The sequence below is a fragment of the Pleuronectes platessa genome, chromosome 6 (genome assembly GCF_947347685.1).
Source record: "Pleuronectes platessa chromosome 6, fPlePla1.1, whole genome shotgun sequence".
NCBI lineage: Eukaryota > Metazoa > Chordata > Actinopteri > Pleuronectiformes > Pleuronectidae > Pleuronectes > Pleuronectes platessa.
In genome coordinates, this window is record NC_070631.1 from 7,500,317 (window position 1) to 7,524,464 (window position 24,148).

A 24,148-nucleotide genomic window follows, 5' to 3' on the forward strand; every position below is an offset into this window, starting at 1 on the left:
ATGCCCGAGACACCTCTCACAGTGTACGTGCTCTGCTCCGAGTCTTCCGGGACCGCGGTTACCTATATTTAGCCATTAGAGGTTATATTTGCTCATTATTTTGTGAGAGGGGTGCAGTGAAGTCTCGCTTGTCAGGGATGAGAGCACCCTCTGATGCTAATGAGGTGATCCTGTGGCCATGTCTATAGGCCATATCCCGGGAAGGTGTCAGTCTGGGTGTAAACCTTTGTGCTTTCGTTCTACTGGAAGCATCCAAAGTCTAGAAATAGAAGCAGCACAGGTGAAGCTTTGCAGGCAGCCCGAGCTGAGACTGAGAGAAGACTTTTCTGTCAACGTGGTGATAGACAGTGATGGATTTGCCTGGATTGAGCTGCGAGCGTGCCGAGATTGTACCGAGGCCGTGGAGATATGCAAACACACACACACACACACACACACACACACACACTTGCACAGTTGGTGTGAAATAATCAAAGGCAAACATGTATTAACTGGGTGAAACGGACCCAGAGCTCCACGGCTCGCCTTCACATCTCATTTCCACCTGACAGTTGATTTGAAATGTAACATGATCAAAACGCAATTGTCGTAATGTTAGTGGCACACAAAACACACACACACACACACACCTCCATACGTGGCCGTTTTGCACCTACACCAGCAGCATCACCCAGTGCAGCTCACCCCCCTCGGGTTTAAGAACCACCCCTCCACTCTTGCCATGCATGTTTGCCCGAAGCGTGCAGGGATTAGCTAAAGCGATTATCACAAGCTTTTGCAGTTTTGTGAAGATGAATCATGGTAATGCTACACAACGAAGCGCCGCATGCATTTCCAAAGCCCCACAACTTGGTTTGTGATTTTGCGAAAAACTCACGAGGAGCCAGACAGCTTTGCTTTACTGTGCCAGGTGCAGGTGAATCAGATGTAAACACACTGGCAAATACTCACATATGCGTGAGCACATACTGTCAGAACATGTTTGATCTCCCACACACACACAAATACAGTACACACTTGCAGAGAGGCATATACACACAAAGCATCCAATACACTTACAACACATACATCAGATTGCAGGACATTTTGAATGACTAATCTCTCATCATTAGCTTGGTCAAGTGGAGCTGTCACAATCCCTGTGGGCACAAACCCACCTTTGGTAATTTTTATACTTTACCACAATGCTTTAAATCCCATTCGCTTGTTTGCCCAGAGGCTGTTTGACTTTTCAGTTGCATATATGCTTTTTCAGTATTATAAGTGCATAGTGTGCAAATTTCCAGAGGAGATGCAGACTCCAGTTTAATTTACATTCAACCATCATTGTAAAGCTTAATATGTCCTCTGGGCAAATTTTTTTCTTCTATGATACAGTTGTTATTTCCCACTGCCCATAGTTCCAACCACACATTAGCACCTCTCCTGCAGATGGTGGGGTCTAATCGTGCCGGCTCTTTGCCGTTTGGCAGCCTCCCTCTCTCCTCGCCGTCTTCCAGAGTGAACAGATGATCATGGCCTCTGGTTTCACTCCCCGGCCCAGAAGGCTCTGGAGGATGTTCTCATTAACACAACTTGTCAGAGCAACCTGCTAGCACTGCTAATTTATTTTCCCCTGTACTAACAAACCCCGCCATAAGCAGACCACACACACACACACACACACATAGTATAACCCCACTAATGTACACACTTTTTTATGTGTATATACAACTAACGGAGACACACGCTTGCCCTTAAACCTACGCACAGACACACACCACATGCTGCGAGCACATGGCCTCTCCAATAGAGCTCCGGGCGTTCTCCTGCTAGATTGCACAACAATTAGCTGCAATGAAGGTTAGTGCACCATCGCTGATGCTCTGACAAATGGTTAATGTGCATTTGCCTCCAAAACATATGTGTGTTTGTTTGTGTGTACTTGAGAATGTGTTTTTGTGAGGTGCGGGGAGAGGGGGGGGGGGGGGGGGGGGGTTGTTACACTGCTGTCTGTTTGTACCTCAGGGATCCCTCCTCTGCCAGCCTCCTTCAGCCTCCAGCTTCTGTGATTCTCCCTCTCTCTGTGTGTGTGTACGTGTGTTTGTATGTGTGTGTGTGTCTGTTTGTGCGTGTGTGTGTGTGAGAGGGAGATGAAAAGTGGTTATCTGGCTTGTCATATCAGTGTGCTCCGTATCAGCAGCTGCAGTAAAGTGTTCCCGTAGTTCACACGTCCATTCACAGGAAGGAGATTTGGACCCCCTCAACCTGTATGTGCAGACAAAACGCACACAAACACGTTCACGTAGACACAAAAAACAAGGCAACTCCCACCCGGCCAGGCTACGTTATAGTCTACCAGCCCAAAGACACATTTAGGCGACACTTTTAAGACCCATCAGTCACTTCTCTGTAAAAGCTCCTCATTCAGCCCACAAGATGGTTCAGTGCGGCATTATGGGAAGAAAAAAACATAATGTGCTCAAACACGTAATGACACAGATGCCCTCAGGAAGATGTTGTTAGTAATCATCACTGACTAATGTGTCTCCCGCAGGTCGCTCATGACACTATATTCTGGCTCACAGGTTTTTTAGTGCAATCCTGTTTGTGCACACACACACACACACACACCCACGCACACACACATACATACAGGTAACCTTTGTCCTTTATTGAATCATAAAATGTTGACTCATAGCTGCACAATGTATATAGTGGAAACAGTGTATGTATTCTTGGTGGGTTTGGGCTGAAAAAAACACATGCTCTGGCGATGTGGAGTTAAAAATCATTTTTATGAGACCTCTGTAGCCGGCTCCTCATCTCTGCTTCGGGCTACAAACATTAGCCGCCACCAGTAGAACAGCATTATTGGTCCATTCTGCAAAAATGGACACCCATGAAAGAACACTATGAAGTGGTATTAGGGAAATATCATGGATACAGTTAATAAAACATTTATTGCAGGACTTTCTTTTATGGCACAAAAAGTTTTTCTCCAACACAATTGGACATATACTGCCAAACAATACATCTGCCTGGACTTCTCCTCTTCCTCAAAGCACAGGCCTATATTTTCAGCATTGAATCTGTTGGAATTGGACATAAATCGTGAGAGATGCAAAGTTGTCCAATATGGATTCCAGTTTGTGTTCAGCTGACAATAAGAGCTATTTTTGCACGACTGCAGCAGCTGAGTTTTTTTTTTTTTAACTCAATAACTTGAAATGTGGAAGTGGACGACATGTATCCACTTCCTCCCACTATTCAGAAATGAAGCCAGAAAAACCTTCATCCATGCTGCGCTATTGCATGGATGAAGTCATTTGGAGCAAAGTCCACACATCCAGGTTGGAGCCGTGGTATTACGTCCCCCTGAGACACGCGCATTGACCGATTAATAATCAGTAATAGTTGCTAATCATGACATTTCATTGCATTATCATATCATCATACAAAAAAACAAACATTTGATGTGTATTTTTTGCCATGTTTTGTTGGTCAATGTCCCATCTGCTAACATGGAGGAGGCAGGGATTATAAACCTATACTGCAGTAATTAAACCTGAGGCAAACAAGAAGCTTTGGTTTAGGGAGCCGTGTTGTTTTCCATCTTTATTTACATCAATGAAACACAAAGATCCAGTCATATGAAGAAATGTTTTTTAACTTAACAAAGGACAAATCTATAGAAAGTGATGAAAATGTAAACGGTCTATACATACTGACTTCATAGTGTTCTGCTGTCACTACTGATGCATACCACTCTGTATTTCTAGTGTTCATGTCCCTGGTTTGGCCGTTTGCTGAACTTCCAGCTCTGCTCTTATCTCAGTGAAACTTCAGAACCACTAATTGCATGGTTCAGCCATAGTAGTCCACCATCATCCAGGGGTTTTAGGGATCACAGCCTGATGGCTCTCATACAAGGGAGAAGAAAAAACAGAAGAGATATCCCTACTTACTGCTGAAAACCCATGTTCCCTATCCCCCATACAGATTGTGCAATTACATGTATTTTTTTCCATGGTTTAAAGGCTAGAGGGATTTCTCTGGTTTCTGGTTTCTATGCTCTGACCCCTATAATTGGAAAAACAGAACCTTTTCTTAAAGTTTTTGATGGAGAGATGTTGATTAGATTCGAGAAATGCAGCCGGTATTTCCTCCAGCAGTAGGGGAAAGCAATTTTGTGCTGTTTGCTTCCTTGGGGAAGCTTGAGAAAACAATATGAAAATGATTTCTTTTTCTTTACAACAAGCATATTTGATGCTCGCAGGCAAACACTGGAATAAAGGCAAAGTTGAAGCCTTTGTTTTTGATGGCCTGTACTAAGTTGTCTTTTTTATACTTGTGTTTCTGCATTTTCTCACTGTTTTCCACTGTGACAGAAAATAAAGAGCGATTCAGTGGCTAGTACAGTGGACCGGGATTGGTTGGCCCTGGGGGAAGATGATAGATATGTGGTTTAGGGAGGAAAGGACACAAAATGCACACATGCACAAATTCACTGACCTTGAGATTGCTGGCACCTGAATGTTGTTGGTTCTTGAATGCAGACTAAATAGACCACAGGGTTAAATAAGGTAAGCAACATTAAAATGCATGGGAGCGAAACGAAATCCATCAGAACCGGACTTGATGCAAGTGGTTGACAGCAGCTGTCCCCCGAACAGTGAGCAGCTCCATCTTAAAGATGAAGCTGCCTCGTCTCTGCCAAAACTGTCCTTTGTAGTTATTAACAACACCTCCATCATTGTCTCTCATCCTTAAGAGCCACTAACAGCCTGGCAGCCCCAGCCCGCATTATACAAACACGCTGACCCCCCCCGTCTGCTGCACTGCTGCACCGTGTGAAGCTCCATTGGTCTGACTGCATCAGGTTTTCCTGCTGCAGGGCTTCGGTCCTTGTCTGGTATCGCAGTGCAAACAGTGGTGATACAAAATCTGGGCCGAGGCTCCCGGGAACAGTAACTTATACTGTACGTATCAAATCCATCATTGAGTTTGTGATCGATCCAGTAAACGCACTGAGCCGCCGCCACCCAGAGCGTTTTGGAGTGTGTTTCCCCCGATAACCGCAAAGAGGCCGGGTAAAAGGCCAAATGACCCAGAGGAGCATAGGCATGCGAGCTGTGGTCGGCTGTGTAAATACCTTTTTGTCTCTGAGTGTGTGTGTGTGTGTGTATGTGTAGTACAACTAAACTCGCTGTCCAGCACTGCACCAACCCACAACTCCCAAATAATAAAAGTTGGGGAAGTGCTTACTTTCATTCGCCTGTTATTTCATCTTCTCTCTCTCTCTCATTTTTTTTTTTTCTACAAAGGGACTTTTCCAGCGTCCTGGGAGAGGCTTTATTCTCCCTGATCCCTTTCTCTCTCCCACTGCCTTCTCTCCTAATCACCACTAAAGCCAGCCCTAATTGCCAAAAGATTTTCTCTCTTTTTTTCTCTCTCTCTCTCTCTCTCTCTCTCTCTCTCTCTCTCTCTCTCTCTCTCTCTCTCTCTCTCTCTCTCTCTCTTGCCGTCTTACTTTCCTTCTGTCTGTCTTCCTTTTTTCATATCTCACCACAATGCAGGCGGCTAAGAAGCCGGAAATGCGTGTTTAATAAAAAAACAATACAGAGTGAAGAAAATAGGAATCTTTGATTTTCATTAGAGGGACTCACAGATGTGCAACAGGAGACTGTGCAGCTACGCAGACGGTTCGGTCTGTGGAGAGTCTGACGTCTTTGTGTGGGAGTGATGAGCTTTTCATGCAGGAGTGATGGGTCATTGTCGGTCGTGGTCACACACATTCGTCGGCATTGTGCACTAATACTTGTATATCATACAGTATTCATGCAGGGACTGACACAGCGTGATGGATTGGGCTGTTGACACCAAGTCACTTCGTCTTACTGTGAGAGATGGCTGAGAATTGATGGAGGCCAATCAGGCCCTTGTGAGCCTGTTTGGAGGAATACTGATCAGTCATCAGGGAGACAGTGATTAGCCCCCAAAAAACATTGTTTCATTTAGTGTTTGTTGTTGGTCTCTCTGTGAGTGTGATTTTAAACCTGTATGATTTGTGTTTATACAGTCTGGTGCGCACATGCACTCCGGGGCGTTGTGCTTGAAATGGGCGACACAGTTGCGTCCTCAACATCTGATAACTGCGCTGAACAGATTTTAATGGATCCTTGCAAAATTCAATCTGGACCGCCCTCACATTAATCTAATGCTCAAATCAAACTGTGTATATTTGCATAAATGAGGTGGTGTTAGCCAGCAGCTCTGAGATCAGCCAGTCTGTCTAACTGGACGACCCCTTTCCACAACTGACGCCTTGATTATCCATACAACAGGGCTTCACGACTGAAAAGAGAAAATCCAGATGAACACGAACTAATTAATGAATCATAACATAACATTTCAACCTCTCTGTTTAAGTGTGGACCTTTGAATCTGAATTGATAGCAGAGGTTTTCTGTAAAGCTCTCTGGCAAGTGTTCCAGTCAAATTAAAAATGTCCTCTAATATCGAGTCTTTTTAAATGAAAGAAAATTGACTTTGTAGCTCAAAGATATTTTCTTGTGCTAAAAACAAATTAAAAGGAAGACAAATACAAACAGCACCACAACGTCCGTGCACGGCCTCTTTCTGAGCGGAGTTGAATTGTTGCTGACAGAGAGGTTTAAAATAAGCATAGATGTTTGGAGGAGGCACATGACCTCCACACTTGCAGGAGTGCCCTCAAGATATAAGCACAGTAATGCATACACATATTGCTCTCAGTAGCTTTATGTGCCTCAAGTCCTTCCTTGTACCCGAACCCCCTCTCAGCCACGTGGTTAAGAGTTAATGCAGGAGGACAATAAGAACTGATCGTGTTTTCCAGCAAACCAGGAGAAGTGTTTGGGGCTGAGAAGTTGCCAAGATTCATCTACAGGCAAATATCTCATGCTGACATTTTGGGTTCTCACCCAGAGATAGTCGAGTGGTGAAGAAAAGTGCAAGTGTTCAACCGAGAAAAACAGTGAAGCTGCTTAATTTTACATAAGACACCACAGGCCATGCATATCCAGGACAAACACACACACACACATTGACATTCTCGTTATGGTACACAGTCCACTGCAGACATGCAGTGTTGCTGCATAAGCAAATGCAGAGAAAGTTTCAAGCCACAGAAACTGGGAAACAACAAAGTTGAAAACAAAGCGTGATCTGAAATCCTAAACTGGGATATATTTAAGAATTAAAGCCTTGATTTTAAAAGCTCATTGATATAATTTTTCTAATTTCAGTTCATTTCATTATGAGAATTAGTCTCAGCTAATGATACACAAACAATCATTTTCCCTCACAAGTTCTCTATTTCCTCCCAACTAAATAAAACCTCTTTCAGTCTCTAACCACTAAACTTTGTATTAATGTGTGTAACATCGGCCAGTTCAACATTAACTCTCACCTCCTTAAATTGGTTTCATGCCTCAACACCAGCACAGGAGGAAACTTGTTGTAGGGTTGTTTGTCAGTTTGTCTGTTTGTCCATCCATCAGCCATTTAACCTTTCATCTGTCCTTCCACTTCCACACTGTCCATCTCTTTCTCATGAATATAGTATCTCATGAATAACACGAGGGAACTACTTCAAAGTTGGTACAAAGGTTCACTTGAATTTAGTTTGTTAAAGGTAAAAGTCACTGTGACCTTAACAATCACATTTTTTGACCTTGTTAAGATGATACTTCCAGAAAACTCAAGAATCTAAATTCTAATGTTGACAGAAATCATTTTATTAAAATCCTTCAAAGTCCTCACTATGTTCATCACATGAGTCTGGATAGATATGGATGTAAGCTGCTTGGCAGAAGCATTCAAAGGCATATAGTTCAAATTGTGGCTTTGTATTTGTTGTACAAGACAGAAGCTCAATCTCTGAAGTGCATGTGGACATGAAATATAAAGAAAACAAGAAAGAGTACAATAGTGGATCTAGTGGAGGCATGTTTGAAAAGTAACGTTTTGTTTTGTTTGACAGTAAATAAATAAAGACATTTGTATTTCGTATACCTCCTCTGTTTCTCTGATGTCTGGTTTGATGTGTTCTCCCCACTCGATTCCTGCTTCCCTCTCGGTTTGTGTCCGTGTGCAGCCTGTGAGCTCTTTTGAAACGGGAGCCGGTCAATGCCGGCGTCCCTTTGTAGGTCTGTGGTTCGGGATGGAGGGATGAGCGAGTCTCTCCCCCCCGACTGGCTTCAGTGGAGCAGCTCCCTGACGGGCCTGTGACTTTGCTTTTAACACCCTTCCATCACAAGTTTGTTCTCCCTTCATAGTCTATCAGTGCGTGGACAGTGGACCTGGCTCTGTTTATTCACTCGCTGATCAGAGTCAGGCGGAGCTCTGCAGTTTAGACGGCCCACTCCCCACGGAGCGTCTGATCCGTGGCCATTTTCATCTCCTGCCATCCATCTCTACATCCCGCCCTCTGTTTCTCTCTCTCCCAGCCCCGTCGCTCTGCCTTTGTCGATCTTTTTTCTGCTCTCTCTTCCTCTCCTCTCTCATCCTATTCATCTATCCATCTGTCCCGATCTCCTGGGAGGCCAGCACAATTAACCTGTTTAAACAGCCATCTGAGCAGCCCATCCATTCCAGTGTGGCTGTGTGAGACGGAGCCAGTTCACCGAGCCAGGATTCCAGTGCCAGGCCCTCATCCACTGGCCTCTCCAGCCTCCCTCTCCACTCCGCCTCACATCCCTCTCTCCTCCTTCTCCTCCTCTTCTTGCCCTCCCTTCCTCCCCGCTCTCTTGTCCTCAGTGGGCCTGATTAAAGTGGGGATTAGCACCAGAAAAAAAGGGTTTTCTTTGCTGTTTTGCAATGCACGGTGACATCTGAAGCATTCCATGCATCATGCTTGGAACAATTTAAATGGCTGCAGCCTGTGGAGATCTCCACTTCACTGAGTGCAATCTGCCTATGAGCTCCGTACCTGCTTCCTTTCTCCTCCTTTAATGTTCTCCCATCATTTCACTGTCTCTCTGATTGCCAACTCCACACTTTCTGTCCTCTCATCTCTCTCTCTCTCCCTGTCTTCCTTCACCCTTTCCATCTTCCCCCTCTCGTCTCACCTTCTCTCTGTCACTCCCGAGCCTTCTCCCTCTCCCCCGACTGTATCCCTTTCTCACTTCCCTTTCAACACTTGTCACCTACTTCCTGTCAGGCTGTCCAGAGAACCATCAGAAGAAGGTCACACCTCCTTTCAGCATCCCTCTCCTCCTTGTCCTTGTCTTGTTGGAGGGTGAAAGGAACTTTAATTAAAAGAGAAAAGAGTTGGGAGAAAAGTGAGCATGGATCTTTGCTGAGCCTCAAAGTGATAGTGATTAAAAAAAGAGAAATGTCCTCTCCAGTGTGGATATGCACATGATGGTTTCTGTAGCGTTTCAGGGTTGTGACGGCTCACGTTGACTAAACAGTGTAGAAGTGCTGGGCTGGCTGCTGGGCACACTGGTGTTGGTGTTACTTGCCAGATCAATGCACGACCTGGGTCCACTGCTTTAGACGACGTGCTAATGTGCAGCACTGTGCCGTTGGGCATCATTGCTCTGTTGTTGGCCGATTTGTATAATCTCTCTTATAGCAGTATCGACCAAACCGGGTGAAAGAGGAGCTATCGGAGGTGTGTCTGTGTGTGTCTGGCGTGTGTGTGTGTGTGTGTTTGGTTGATGGAGAGGTAGAATCTGCACTGTCTTTCTCTTTAATTGGTGGAAAAACAAGACCCTCTGGGAACTCTATGCGCAGCCTGTCACTCCATTTGTGTGTGGGTATCGGTGCACTTAGTTCTGCTTGTCATTACTGAGACGTGCAGCCAATCATAGAGAATAAATGTCCACACATCCACACACACACACACACACACACACACACACACACACACACACACACACACACACACACATACGCACGCACACACAGATTGATTATATAACTTCTACTTGCCTCAACATGTATTGGCTCATTGACTTTGACTTTTATAGTTTTCCTGAAACTAACCTGAAACATTTACTGCTTTTCAACCTGGTCTGTGTTTCATGCATGCTGTTCAACTGAATTGAGAAGTCCTGGATTTAACTGTGTTAGAGTGTTAATGATTAGTTTTAATCTATTTAACGACGTGTAAAGTCCGCACTTGAGAGAGCACTGTTTAAGGTACTCTTGTTTCCAGGCCTGCACGAGTAATAGTAATAATGATAAAAATTGAAATCTAGGAAAAAAGGCCAAACATTTAAAAGTAAAATGACGGGTAGACGGTCTAGTTTTTTTTCCACAGTCCAAAACCCAATAGTTTTTAATTTACAAATAGGAGAAGCTGAATATTGACGTCAGCTCACAGACATTCTAAAAACTCGGTGATTGTTGCCATCTTTGCTAGAAATTACTCCAAAGATCGATTAACAAAAAACATTTACCTAATTTGAATAAACCTGAATCAACATTAATCATTATTCAGGTTTTTCTATTTGCAAATAAACCCAAACTAACCCAAACCCAAACATCCAAATGTTGTTCCTCCTGCTACAAGACGTCCATATAGTAAACTTTTTTTGTATACAACCCAGATATGCATACTTTATTTACTATGGTTAACAATACTTCCCTCAGAATGAAGCTTAAGTTTACAGGCCTTCACTTCTAGAGCATAGCCCTGCACCACTACAGGCTGAGGGCACAACTCAGAGAGAGAGGAGACACTTATAGTTTTTCAGTGTTTGACTCTTTCACAGACAAGTAGAAAAATAAAATAAAGCACAAGAGTTTGAATTCAGTTTTTTGTCTTCATCTCATTGTGAATACAATCAGGCAGCCTTCCAGAACTCTATTTGCACGGGCACATGCTTGCCAACTGGTGAGTTTGTTATTGTCTCCCCACAACCTTCCAACTCGAATCTTTGAGAGTCTGCAAAAATAAAGTTGGAGGAAATGAGATTGGACAAAAGGGAAAGAATCAGATAAACAGAAAGGAGCGAGGAAGCTTTCCCAAGACTTTTCGGGATTGAAATGTTGAACGGAGGAGGCTTTGTTCTGCCCCTTTGGTTGATGTGATCCATCTGATGTCTCCTCCTGTCTAGACCTGGACACTTGTTGAGCAGCTGTCCCCTCTGCCTGAACACTCTGAGAGGTTGTCTGGACGTCTGGCCTCAGCTGTTGAACAGATGTGTAAAGTGAGAAAGAGGAGAGACGGTGTTGCATCACGGCCTTGAACTCAGCATTTTGAATATGTTAGGATGAGGACATTATGGGATACACTTACCTTTGTCTGGTAGTTTCATAAGAGATCACATACAGACAGCTCCATATGTTGTAGTATAGAAGCACTGGTACTATACTTCATGAACTACCAAAGTGTTTAATATATTAACTATAGAATTCAAGGCTCTTTATGTCTTGACCCCTTGTAATTGCATTTCTAGACGTGTTTACATGCCAATATTATTCTATTAACCCGATTAATACATTTCAACAGAATGAATACATGTGCATTGTTTTTTTGACCTTATCCACTTTATGTAGACATGAATATAATTTAATTGCAGGATAACGTACTAGAGGTTTCACAGCATTCTGGGTTTGAGTGTAAACAAGAAAATAACAATGTGCATTAAAGCATCACAGGTTGTGGTTTTAAAACTCTGGCAGGAACGTTGGACATGATGAGTGGATGTTATTTTGTTGTGGGTGATAATCAGACTATTCTCTGCAAGGAGGGATATGAGGGTGTTATTCTATTAGCAACTCTGGTAAACATCCTATTCAGAGTAATGAATAAGAAGATGTTTAATAGTCATATCATTGGTGTCCATGCAAACATAGTCAGTGCCTGTTGTTGAAGGAGCATTTGAAACTTAATATATAGAAATACTGTTCTATATAATGTTCTTATTCGAAGGAGGTGCATTAGGATCATTATTTTTCGATTTTTCAAGCTCAATTACGGCACATTACTTTTAGTGTCAAGACAATGTAGGATGCAAGGAGGCTCTGAAGAGTCAGGCTTGAGTTTAATTTAGTCCCTGCTGAGCCGTCTCATACCGAACATCCCACAAGGCTGTAAAAAGAAAAAATGGCTCTGCCTAATCTGTGAAAGTTGATATTCTCTGAGAAGAATTTGTTTTTCCCAGTGAAGTGAAATGAAGAATTCCAGCTGGATATCCCCCGAAAAAGATTTGATTTGATTCTTACAGTTGGCTGTTTTAGGTCATTTAATGTTCTGTTCATGTTCTGCAGGAAATCGCTTCTTCTGTTAGTTCAATCACAGCCCTGATTCCCAGGGTACTATACAGTATATGGTGGGCAATTCAAAGATGTTCTAGTGGATTCAGAACTGGGGGTGAGGGAGGCCTCTGAAGTGCACTGAACTCAATACGAGTTTGTAGTTGTTGAAAATGGCAAAATATACAATGATGTTGCTCTTTCTGGAGAGAAGAACCCATTCACATGCCCCTGCAGCCGCTCCTGTGGAATATATTTCAGAGTGAGCTGGTGATGCGACATGTTAAACACTGAGCATCTGCTTTATGTCTTCACTCAGCTTAGACACAAAGTTGTGGAAAGACAATGACTGGATGAGCTCGGGGCTGAGATCACTGGAGAAAGATCAAACAGAGAGTAATGTGGCCCTCACTTTAAAAAGCTAAAATCAAAGTGTTTTTCATAACAGGGAAAACAATCAGAGTTGTTCTTTGTCTTCCAAAAGTTGCAACTTTGTTTGCTTTGTTTCTGTATCACTACTCCTCTCTGTAGCAGTTAATTAACTACAAATACATTCAGCTGAAAGAACAATGTGTTTCACCCCCTTCACAATAAAAGCCCCCCATCGTTATAGAAAAATCCTCGAGAGACTTCTCCTCGTGACGTTTTAACCTTCAAACTAATGGTCAAACGCAGCAGTATCAAACCAGGCACAGTGGTACAATAAGTAGTCAATCTTTACTATAGACCTCCTGCTGGGACGTGTGCACTACAGACGCCCTGTGTGTGCGTCTTTGTGTGTTTGTCTGCGTGTGTGTGTGTGTGTGTGAGAACAGCCGTGTCTGCCTCGGTCCCATATGCCGCTATGTACTTTCAACCTATTTCATTACTTAATTATGACCGATATCAGCTGCTTTAATGAATAGTATATTAAAACCGTCTCACTTCTCCTTGTCCACAGTGAAGTTTGACGACTGCATGGGGAATGAAGCTGTGGTTTTTCGGAGCAGTGACCCCATCTTCAGCGTGCGGACAGATGGGTCCATCTACGCCCGGGGAGCGGGGGCCAGCCTAGATGAGCCGGTCCAGTTTAAACTGACAGCCAGTGGTCCGCAGGCACACGTCTGGGAGACTGTGGTCCAACTGGCGCTGATTGACCCGCCGCCACCGTCCCCTCCACAAAATGAGAATGAGGTGAGTTCTGTACGCGGTGAGCACGCCCACAAACACAAATATCATGCTTCAAATTTCAATCATCGTCCCAGAGCGTCTTCCTCCTATCGAATCTTCTGCAATGGGGTGGTGACAGAAAAAGCCAAGAATCAGGTCAGAACTCCTCAGGGTTTAGAGAAGGAGAGGAAGAGAGAGAGAGAGAGAGAGAGAGAGAGAGAGAGAGGGATCGGAGCAGCGAGGAGTGGCAGTAGCACATGGTTAAAAGTGATAGGATCACACTGCCACAGGGGGAGGGTTTGATTCCCCCCAGCCATAAGCTGTTATTGGAAAACATCCTGGGCCTTGGATAACCCACGGGTCCCTCAACTCTCAGTCATCTATTTAAAAGCTCTCGGTGGCCAGACGAGGACCGAGCAGCCCGTCCCCATGACAGCAGACCCACTAAAGACCTCATCTCATCGTCGATATCAGCAGCTTGTTAATCAGATTAGGTAACGACACCGCGTGTGATTAGGGGGGGGGGGGCATGTTCACCGACACCGTGCGAGGCTGGAACAGCTCAGGCAGGACGGGCTGAGACAGACGTATCACTTACGAGACATAATGGATTCACCGCGTCTTGTTAGGCAGCTTCGTTTTCTTGTTTCAGACGTCACTTCCTTGTCATTAATACTCAAAGACATCTTTAGCCGCGTGAGATGGTTTGAAATGAACTTGAAAAAGTGCTGAAATCAAAAGGCTGTTTGAAACATGAAGAGTTGTCGCCCGACTCTGCAGCTCCCTCAGCTCTACACAGACCTTTATTGGTCCTGTAAAGCTTTCTTTGGCTTTATTGTGTGGGTTTTGTGGCACACAAACTTTAATGTTTTGATGAAGTCTCACCTTTCTCATAATGTTGCTTTTGGCTGCAGCAGCTCTAAAACCCTCACTGTACACAACCTGGCCAGTGTCGGTTATTGTAGAAGCAACAAACTCACTTTTATCCAGTGTGTTACTTGAAACAAATTTGAGATGCCAATGCTGGGAAGTAATTTAGGCCCTGTCCTCACTGGGCACATAAAAAAAAGCAGATGTTCAAAGACTCTCTGGTTTCTGTGTCTCTGTTTGCAAATGTAAACTGGAGCATTAAGGAAACACAGATATCACAATACACGCCCTCTCTTGTTTTTTACCTACACTGCATTGAAATGAATGCTGACAATGTTCTCCCCTGGTATAGACCTTTTTTTTCTTTACTTATTGACTGTATTCCAGTTAATGTTGCTGGGTGGCTGCTTCCCAAACCAGCATTGAACGCTGAACCAGTCACAGTTTCAGGTAAATAAGAGAATAACAGAAAGAGCTTGACAGCATCTCAGTTGCACTTCAGAAGCCATTTCGAGCTGCCCGGCCATCACTCGCTGATTCCTGACTTATTCATACCTCACGATAAACTGTGAAGTTCAGATTTATGTGTAAGCAGAAGATGAAAATAAATGGAATACAGAACTCCTCTGAAGGTTGGTTTAGATGATTGAAGAACTGACTTTTCATGACTTTTTCCAAGTTGTTTAACTTTCTGGAGTTTTTCAACTTTGAGTGCTGCCTCTTCAGACCATTAAGAACCCGACCATGAATTGATTTCGGCTGGTTTTTCTTTGGAGTGCGCACGGCCAGGAAACAGAAGAGATGGCACAAAGTCAGTCGTACAATCTAAAGACCATTCGAGAACCGGAGCGGGACATCAGCCAACAAACGATCTATTAGTCAGAGTGGGTGTAAGAGGGAGGATTTGGTTTTGGCTCTGAATAACTTGGCCTTCATTTTCACACTTTTCTAATTCGGGTTTAAAAGGATTCAATGCTTAGTATGTGTTTATGAAACCACGGCGTTTGAAGGGTTATTTGACCTTCTATTGAACTTGACTTTCCTGTGTGAGAAAACTAATATGGAGACCCAGAGGAGTTCTGACCGGGTTGACCAACAGTGAAGGAGTTAAACAGGGTCGGGGGGGTCAGAAGCACCCTACGCACACTGGATCAAACATGTGTGGGGCGAGGGGCGGCAGCAGCAGAAAGCAGGGCGCTGAAACAAAATGTGTTGTTTCATTATGGAAATGGCGCTTTGTGGCGTGCTCTGCTGAATAATAACTTCCAGATGTCTGGGTAGCCGGGGGCTGGCTGATATCAAAGCATGCAGGGTTTTAGGGAGGCAGTAGCATGGAGGGGTAGAGCCGGGACCACCGCCAGCTGGCTAAGGCTGATGGCACCAGGGTTGGGGGGGCGGGGGGGGGGCTGCATCCATTTCACACTCAGTGACTCCTGTTCACATAGCGCTAGTGTGCTTAAGCATGTGTGTGTCTGGTGTGGTTGTGTGTGTGTGCACGCGAGAGTGATATTTATTTTTTTCGTAAGCGATTATGTTGGATCAAGTGTGAATTATGCTAAATATGCATAAAATGTTAATTATTGTGAACGCTGTTTGTGTGGTTGTGTCTTTGTTTAGGGTTTAGAGTGTCTGTATGGTTTTGAGCCCAAAATCTGTGCATGTCAAAAAAGTGTGTGTTCCCACTCTTGAGTGGGATTAAGGGAAATAACACGACCTTTAAATCTCTGGAATCAGTAAAGCTGTAAAAAAAAAAAATCTCATATCCGACTCCTGGTTTGCTTCTGCTCCTTATCCTCCATGTTTTAAAATAGTTTGAATAAGTGCACACACGACGCTGCTTAACCTGTTTCATAATCAATTTCATCGCCTCCCAGTCCCTTCCTCTCTCTCTGTGTGAGTTAGAATGAGAAAGAGTAAAGCGGCGTTGGGAATCGAACCGCGGCCACAGACGAGCCCTCCTAAGCTTCCTGCAGCAGTGATGGTCACAGATCTTTCTCCACCGCTGTGTCTCTTCCTCTGTTTTTTTTGTTTTGTTCTCTCTCCATCCTTATTTTTTTCTTTTTGCAACTCTCCGGGGAACTCACTGGTACCTGTTAGCATGTGGAGATAAAAGGATCTGGAGCATGACTTATTTAGGTGGGGGTAGGGGGGGCGGAGGGGGGGCACATCTGCTTCTGACAGCCCCCCCCCCCCCCCAACCTCCTCTCTCACTCCATCCCAAACATATCTCGCTCCACCTCTGCCGCCCTTCGCCACACTGGTGGGATGTAGGGCAGCCATCCCATGCAGTCAACCCCACTAAGCCCCCCCCCCCCACACTCGGAAAAGAAAAATAATACATTTGTCCAGAACCCGCTCACATCTGTCTCTTGCCGCTCTGCTGACAAATACAGGCGTGTTGCGCTTGGCAGTGACTGGTCCTCTGACTACGGGCTGAATGTGAAGGGATCCATCAGTGACCTTGTCGCACAGCACAGTGAATACGCACCATGGAAACATGTGAGCTGGACTTTCTCTCTACAGACGAGATGCAGAGAACAAGAGGAGGAGTGCTTGTGCTTTTTTGGGCCACGAGTTTGAGAACAAGCTCCTCAGGCTCATTAGAGTGTTTGGTCTGTATCAAGGGTGCAGAGCTCCCCTAGTGGCCAAATGAGGACATGCTATTACCCTCAGCTACCAATTAGAGACAAGGAATTTAGAAATGTTGTACTTTACTAATACAATATATAGTGTCTTATAATGATAATAATAATCAATCAATAATCCACTCTTTTTTTGTTTTATTGATAAGTTTCTCTCTACTTTAATATGGCTGAGGGGAAACCAGTTGATTTAAAGATACTTGCTGGGATTGTTTTTTCGTATTTTTTAACAGTAGATATTGTTTAAGCTACTATTATAGAAAAGGTTCTGTATCTTTTATATTTATCACAAATCCCATGACTTAGTGTGTGTGCTAGGTCTCACTTGAAGTGATGAATTCAAAGATAACTTATTTTAGAACTGTTTAGAATTTATCTTTATGATTTGTTGCTTTGCCTCAGTGTCATTTAGGTGGTTTGAGTAACTTTCAGATGTAAATGTCTGATAAACCCACAGATTGAAATGAACAGGAACACGAATCAGGAAACAAAGTTAGTCTCTGGCTGAATGAAGATAGTGGAGTTTTTAAAGGGCCATATATTACCCTCTTGAGTTGGTGGGTACCAGACTCCGAGCTGAAAACCAGTCCAAATCTCAATTCGCTGCTGGATTTATAAATAGATTGTTGTTTGCCAGCAGCCTAAACCATGAGGAAATGTCCGAGTTGTGTTTACAGTTTGTTTCCACCGCCCTAAGTGGAGCCTATTTCCTCCTACTGCTGCACATACCTGGACCTGTGAGTGTCACCAGCGCTCCAGCGGCCCTGCACCGCACAATGCATGTCTGAAATGGAGCGCCTGCTTGATGACACTGAACACTAACACCTTGCCCATGCCGCTCTGCAGCCCACTCCTCCAGCCGCCCCCACACGGACGCACACAGCACATACCATATGCCAGGTTGCTTGACACATTTCCTTTAAAGCCGCCTTAAAAGCTTTCCCTCTCGGGCGTCCCTCTAATGAAGTCGGCCTTGAAAGCATTGTTTCCGCTGGCAGATACAAGCCAACTCTCCGAGGACCTTGACCGGGCGAGAACAGAGAGAGAGACAAAGAGAAAAACACTTTTTATAGACTGCATTGTACAGAAACCTCAACTTTCGATATGTGCCAGAAGCCATTGGCGTCTTCCAACAGTGCAGCCTGCCCCTGTGTTGTATTTTATTTTTTTATTCTCAAATGTCAGCTGCTCGGCGGGGAACCGTACGGGTACATATTGCACATGAGTAATGGAAGAAGAAAAACTGGAAGAAGTATTAAAAACACTCGCCTCTTTATATGTAAATGTATGGTGATTGAACCTCTTTTTCTTATGCTGCTGAATTTACAAGCCCTCGATTTTTCTTGTTTTCTGGCAACGCCCAACCACTCGCACACAGACACACACACACACATGTCTGCACAAACGCATACAGACGTTGAGCAAACACACAGACATGGAGCTCGCACAGATATTCTCCTCGCGGCTCGCACTGTTTTCCTCCACCATTATAAAACAAAACCATTTTCTCTATCTCTCGTGAGTGGTTTCCAATTTTGATTGTTTTATGTTTTTCTTTTTCCATCACTCTCTATCTTGCCATGCTTTTTATCTTTTCTTTTTTTCGCACAGATAGATCAAGGCTACTATATTCTTCACTTTGAGTTCTGCCCTTTTTTCCCGCATTTGATTAAAAAGTGCAGAATTGTGTAGTTTTTCATACTGGGGCCAACCCCTTTGCTCGTATTGTCAGATGTAACTATAAATCACTTCTGCTCCACCCCCATTGATTTAGGACCCACAGCCACTCACATAATCAAATACATAGACTGCAAACTCCTTTGGTCAACTAGAAGAGAAATGATAACCGGAGAGATGTTTAGTGGTGCACGGTTGGGAGTAAACACAGTTATTCAAAGGTTGCTACTGCTGAAGTTGCACTGGGAAAGTGGAAAATAACAGCACCGGTGTTTTAAATTTCCCTTTGTCCTGGTAATTATATGCATTACATGTGCACTCAAGTATAAATCTAATACTATGTTTACCTTAAAAACTAATTTTTTGTCGCGGCTTTTAAAAGAAGTATGTCAATCTTTTACTTAAACTCAACAGGCTGCATCTGAAGTAGTGGCAGCAATGAGAGTTTGCTTCAGTTTCAGAATTTTAACACCAGCAGAATCATACAGAATAATACATGTTATTATTATTCACAAGCAGTATTGACAGGAGCTATCTCCTCACATGTACCTCTCATTCATGGTGAATCTAACTGCTTCACTACAGTTCCCGACCTGGCTCTTCCCCAAACACAAAAACACTTCTGCATGGAAAGAGTCACTGGCAGATTTGTACACATTTGAATGCAGAGTCCACATTCATGCAACGTCTCTCGTTCTGAAGGATGCGCTGATGTTTTCGGTCGACCGGGCTCTGAATTAATCCGACTGTGTTCACTGCTACTTTGACAACCCTTCTAAACCTCTCCCTGTTTGACCCTCATTCTTTATTTGCAGTTGTACACATTCAAATGTTTATCTAAATCAGGTCGTAAACTGCTTTTATTGCACAAGCCTCCATAAACAAGTGAACGGATGTTGAATGAATGGATGGAAATATATGTTTTTTTTTCATATTCCTGCCCCGGAGGCAGACATGACGAAGGCAGGAACTGGGAATGTGCTGGGGCGCGGTGGGAGAAATGCTTGGAACGGGTGGAACTTGCTGTTTTCACCTTGTGGTGCGCCATCAGTCGAACACAGCCCCGGTGCACGAGGAATCGCTGTTATCGAGACGAGTTGTCAGCCCTGACTGGGAGGAGAGACGGGGGGGAAAACAATAACAGTGGAGGAGAAGGGCTAGGGTGGAGAGCGGGAGCAAGGGGATGGCTCAGGGAAATGTGATTGAGACCGAGAGTGCAACTGACGCATTGCTTCAACAAAGACGTTCGTGACTGAATTCTTGACATGTTTTCCTTTTCTGCCTCGCAACCTTGAGATATGTTGGTAAACTTTCGGTGGAACAACTCTCCGGAATGTCAATTTGAAATAACCTTTATATATATATCTGTACCGCACATCTATTGCATCCCCTGGGACCTGCAGCACGGTAGTTGAGAGATGAGCCTGGTGAAACCGTGGACCCTACCTAACCTTGAGAAGGTGTAAATATGTCTAATAAACTCGAGCGTTAGGAGCAACATCTGATTATCTACACTCTGTTTGCCCTGGGCTACACAATTAAAGCTCTCTTACTGTATTTTCAATGACTTTTGTTAGTTTTCTACCCCCCCTGGAAGCATCTATAATGAAGTGGATTCCCTGTAGTTCCTGTTAATGTATTTCTGCAGCATCTCCACAGAAGGACGTTATGTTAAGTCGGTGATATGCTTGATACTTTTCAGGATTTGATGTAGCTCCCTGTGACTCACGGGTGAGTTAATGTTCACGAGGAGATGGAAAATGGCCTCCTTTCAAAATCCTTATTTGAGCATCTTTCAAACAGACAGGTTTGTGGTGGTGATTTCTCTCCGCCTGCAGGGAGCGCGTGAGGGAAGTGTATGATGGGAGAATACTGTATGATTGAAGTATGTGTCTGTGATTCAGCTGTCACTGTCTATTGAGAGGGGCTGTAAATCCAGCCTGAGCCTTGATCTCTGTTAATAGGATTTTTATAGTCGGTGTAAATGACAGAGTCTGAAGTTTATGATCTCTTTTGTAGATATATATATTTATATATGTGCACATGCATACATATAAATAATTCAGATTTCACACCGGGACTCTCACACTTTAGAAGTTCTGTGCTGTTCAGGTCTGATGCACGACGGCACTAATGATCGATATCATCGGATTTAACACATTGTGTTTGTTGTTTAGTTGGCACAATCCAAACAGTTGATGTTGTGCCTCGAGGAACTGAGGCTTCCTACTTCAGCTGTGCAGCATTCTTTCATTTCCATGCTGCTCTGTTTGAGATGTTTTACCCGGTCCCAGTTACAGTGTGGGTGCAGGTAACTGAGCATTTCAGTGAGTTTGTAGTTGAAGCTTCTTTCCGATATCACACTGAACAACAGAGGAGGTTCAGACCTCTGCTGACGTGAATGTGCCGGCGGGCTCTTCGGTCTCATTATTCATCATTCAGTTAATTAAACTAGCTTAAGCTTTGCTGCAGGCAAAATCGCTCAATCCTGATAGGACCAAAACAGTCATGTGACACATTCATTTAGAAGACAATAACACAGGTTTATGTGTAAGACTTGCTCTGACCTTAAAAATAATAATAATTACTGATTTATGTGTTTATGTGAACTGAAAAATGTATTTGTTTAAGTATTGAGAGCTCAATGCACCTGCAGAGACGTGTCTACATTTATACCACAGTTAAATTCTTGTTTTCAGAGCTCAGGACATTTACAGACCCAGAAAACTGAAGTTACTTTAATTCATTTTCTTGATTGCCGTGTAGTTCCAGCTAATAGAGCAAAATGGTTAAAGTATGAATTATATAACCTTTCTCCAGGTCTTGCCCATTTGTTGCCTTTAGCTATTCCACTCTTAAGCGTCATTATCATTATTACAGAATAGTCTATTACCTACATGCACTCATTTCAAATCCTTTGTTTTCCTGTGTCTTTTATTATGTGTGTCTAGAGGAATCTTCAAGGATTAAATCCCCTGACTGAAGGAAAGAAGTCGCAGTTTGTTAAATCTAAAACTGAACTGTTCTTAACGAATGCACCAGTCACAGTTTGTTCTGAAAACAATAATTAGCTTGAATGTCGAGTTCACATCTTTCAGCAGAATGAGTGACTGTGTATGTGTGTGTGTGTGTGTGTGTGTGTGTGTGTGTGTGTGTGTGTGTGTGTGTGTGTGTGTGTGTGTTTGTGAATCGGTTCTATCACATCTTTCAAATACAGGATGTACACCGTGCACTTTTGTTTCCATAGTAACACCATGTTTTCTCCTCGGCTGTGGAGATAGCAGAAACACTGTACAGAATGCCTTTCACGATGCAGCTGGAGGTCAGCCAGGCGCTTTTTATACACTCCTCACTGCAGTTACTGTCAGATCACATTCATCTGCCTTCCCCTGAGTTATACACCTGTTCACCAGCAATGAACCAACTCATCAGAACCAGACTCGGAGTAACATTAGCTCTAAAGTTGTAGGTGATAGATTAATTTAAGCAAATAGATAGATAGATAGATAGATAGATAGATAGATAGATAGATGTATACTTTATTAATCCCGTGGGAAATTTAGGTCATCCAGTAGCTTATACACTTATACACTTAACCGACATACATACATAAATCACATATACATAGGTAGAACATATTACAGATACAGGTAAAGGAATGGGTCTGACCCTATGGTACAGAATGCAATCATGTGATTGTGTCAGTGTCTCGTAGGGAAGTGTTCTTGTGCTGCTGGAGTGGATAGTATAAAAACATATATATAAATATAAAAACAAAAAAAATACATATATAAATATATAAGAATATTTTAGTGGTAAAAGGTAAAACCAGCTAACAGTTTCCTTATCTAAATATTCATCCTATGTGATCAGATGAGAGAATGTGCAGAGTTTGGTTGTTAATAGGATTTGATGTAGTCAGCAGCCATAGTTTGAGTTCTGCTCTGCTGCTCAGCATTAGATATACAGACCTCTCCACTTCCCTATAGGCTGCTTGTACAGCACTAACCTCTTAGTATCTGAATGACACTTATTCACAAAGACGAGTCCTAAAAATCTCAACGTATTCACGCATCACAAATTCATCAGATGTGTCATTTCAACCGGATTCACGAGCCTTGAATGTTGTTGCTTTTCTTGCTGTTCTGCCAATTTCTACCTCGAGACTGAAAGAGACACATCATTTACTGCTTTCATAAATAAAAAGCACATCCTGCCTGCTAAGTAAAAACCTTTCTGTTGTTTTTAAAGGTCACAAAGCAAGATGGAGAGGTCGCCGAGAGAAAAGAGAAGAAGGACGAGTTCCAGGTCCCGCCTCCTGTCATCATGTTCTCCGGGACTGGCCGGAACGGCTCCAAGGGTCTGCGGCGGCAGAAGAGGGACTGGGTGATCCCGCCGATCAATGTGGCGGAGAACTCTCGAGGACCATTCCCTCAGATGCTCGTCAGCGTAAGTGACAGACCTGATGGCTGATTTGTTCTGAATTTACTGCTGGGATGTCTCGAGGGCCCCTTCACGGCTAATGCTGTGTGATGGACTTTGATATTGAACAAAAGTGCATTAGAATAACTGGTTTGGCTCTCCAACCCCCCCCCCCCCCCCCCCCCCCCCCCCCGATGTAATTATAGCCACAAAATCCTTATGGTATTTAAACCATGGTGAGGTTTCCCCGTCATTCCCAGGCCGAGCTCAGGCGAGGTTCTCCCACACCGTGAGGTCCGGCCGGTTCACGGGGAAACAAATGATTATTTCTGCTCCTTTGTTCGTCTTTTTCTTTCCTTTATCAGGCCGTTTCAGAAAAGGTTGCTCGAAGTTCAATTCCATTTTTATAGCCGCTCCATAACAATAGAATTTGTCACAGGATCTTTACTGAAGCCGTAACTCTGGGTCTCCAGTGAGATAGAGAGAGAAAGTATGAAAAGCCGCCGTTCTCTGGCTCAACAAGAGCAGGACAGGGGTTCATTCCTCTGCGCCCCCGTAAGGATATTAAAACTGAAATAAATCACAGGTAACAACATGACAGAGGACTCGACTGCATCCTCTCCCCGCATGTGTGTCCCTGTGTGCATCCATGTCTACACAACACAGAGTTTACAAGTAGCAACACCTTGTAATCCCAGCTCCACAAACCGGCTCTCGCTCAAGATCGTAACGTGGCGACAATGACCGACTTCTATCACAGCAAATTTTATTTCTTCAAAAACTGCCGAGTTTTGATTTGTGCAAAAATGTAAATATGACACGGTGAAGGTTGGTGGTTGAGGCTCTAAGAGAGAAACCACTAAACAAAGGTTTGTGAATGTGTTGCTGTGTGAGAAGCATGAGCTGCACAGTGCTTAGACCTCAGAGGTTCTGTCATAGCAGACGGTTCAGTTAGTCTGTCTCACAGCGAAGCTCCCGACTCCGAGCCTGTGGTGCGCGCTGTAATTCATCAAAACCCATCATTCCTGGAGACCGCTGCTTTTCCCTGCTCCCACTTTCCCTCCCTCCTTTATCTGGAATATGTAGCCATCAGCTTTTCCTCGCTGTTTACAAAACTCTCACAGTTTATCTCTTTTGGGTCTTAAATTGTGCAAAGG

At 43.7% G+C, this 24,148-nt stretch overlaps 1 protein-coding gene across 1 annotated transcript in view; it reads left to right on the forward strand.

Moving 5' to 3' along the window:
- LOC128441773 (cadherin-4) overlaps positions 1-24,148 on the forward strand; it is a 210,685-nt gene that overhangs the window by 136,908 nt on the left and 49,629 nt on the right. Inside the window, exons 4-5 of the mRNA XM_053423858.1 lie at positions 13,172-13,404; positions 22,821-23,018. Of these exons, the coding sequence (XP_053279833.1) occupies positions 13,172-13,404; positions 22,821-23,018 (431 nt within the window). The remainder of the gene's footprint in view (positions 1-13,171; positions 13,405-22,820; positions 23,019-24,148) is intronic.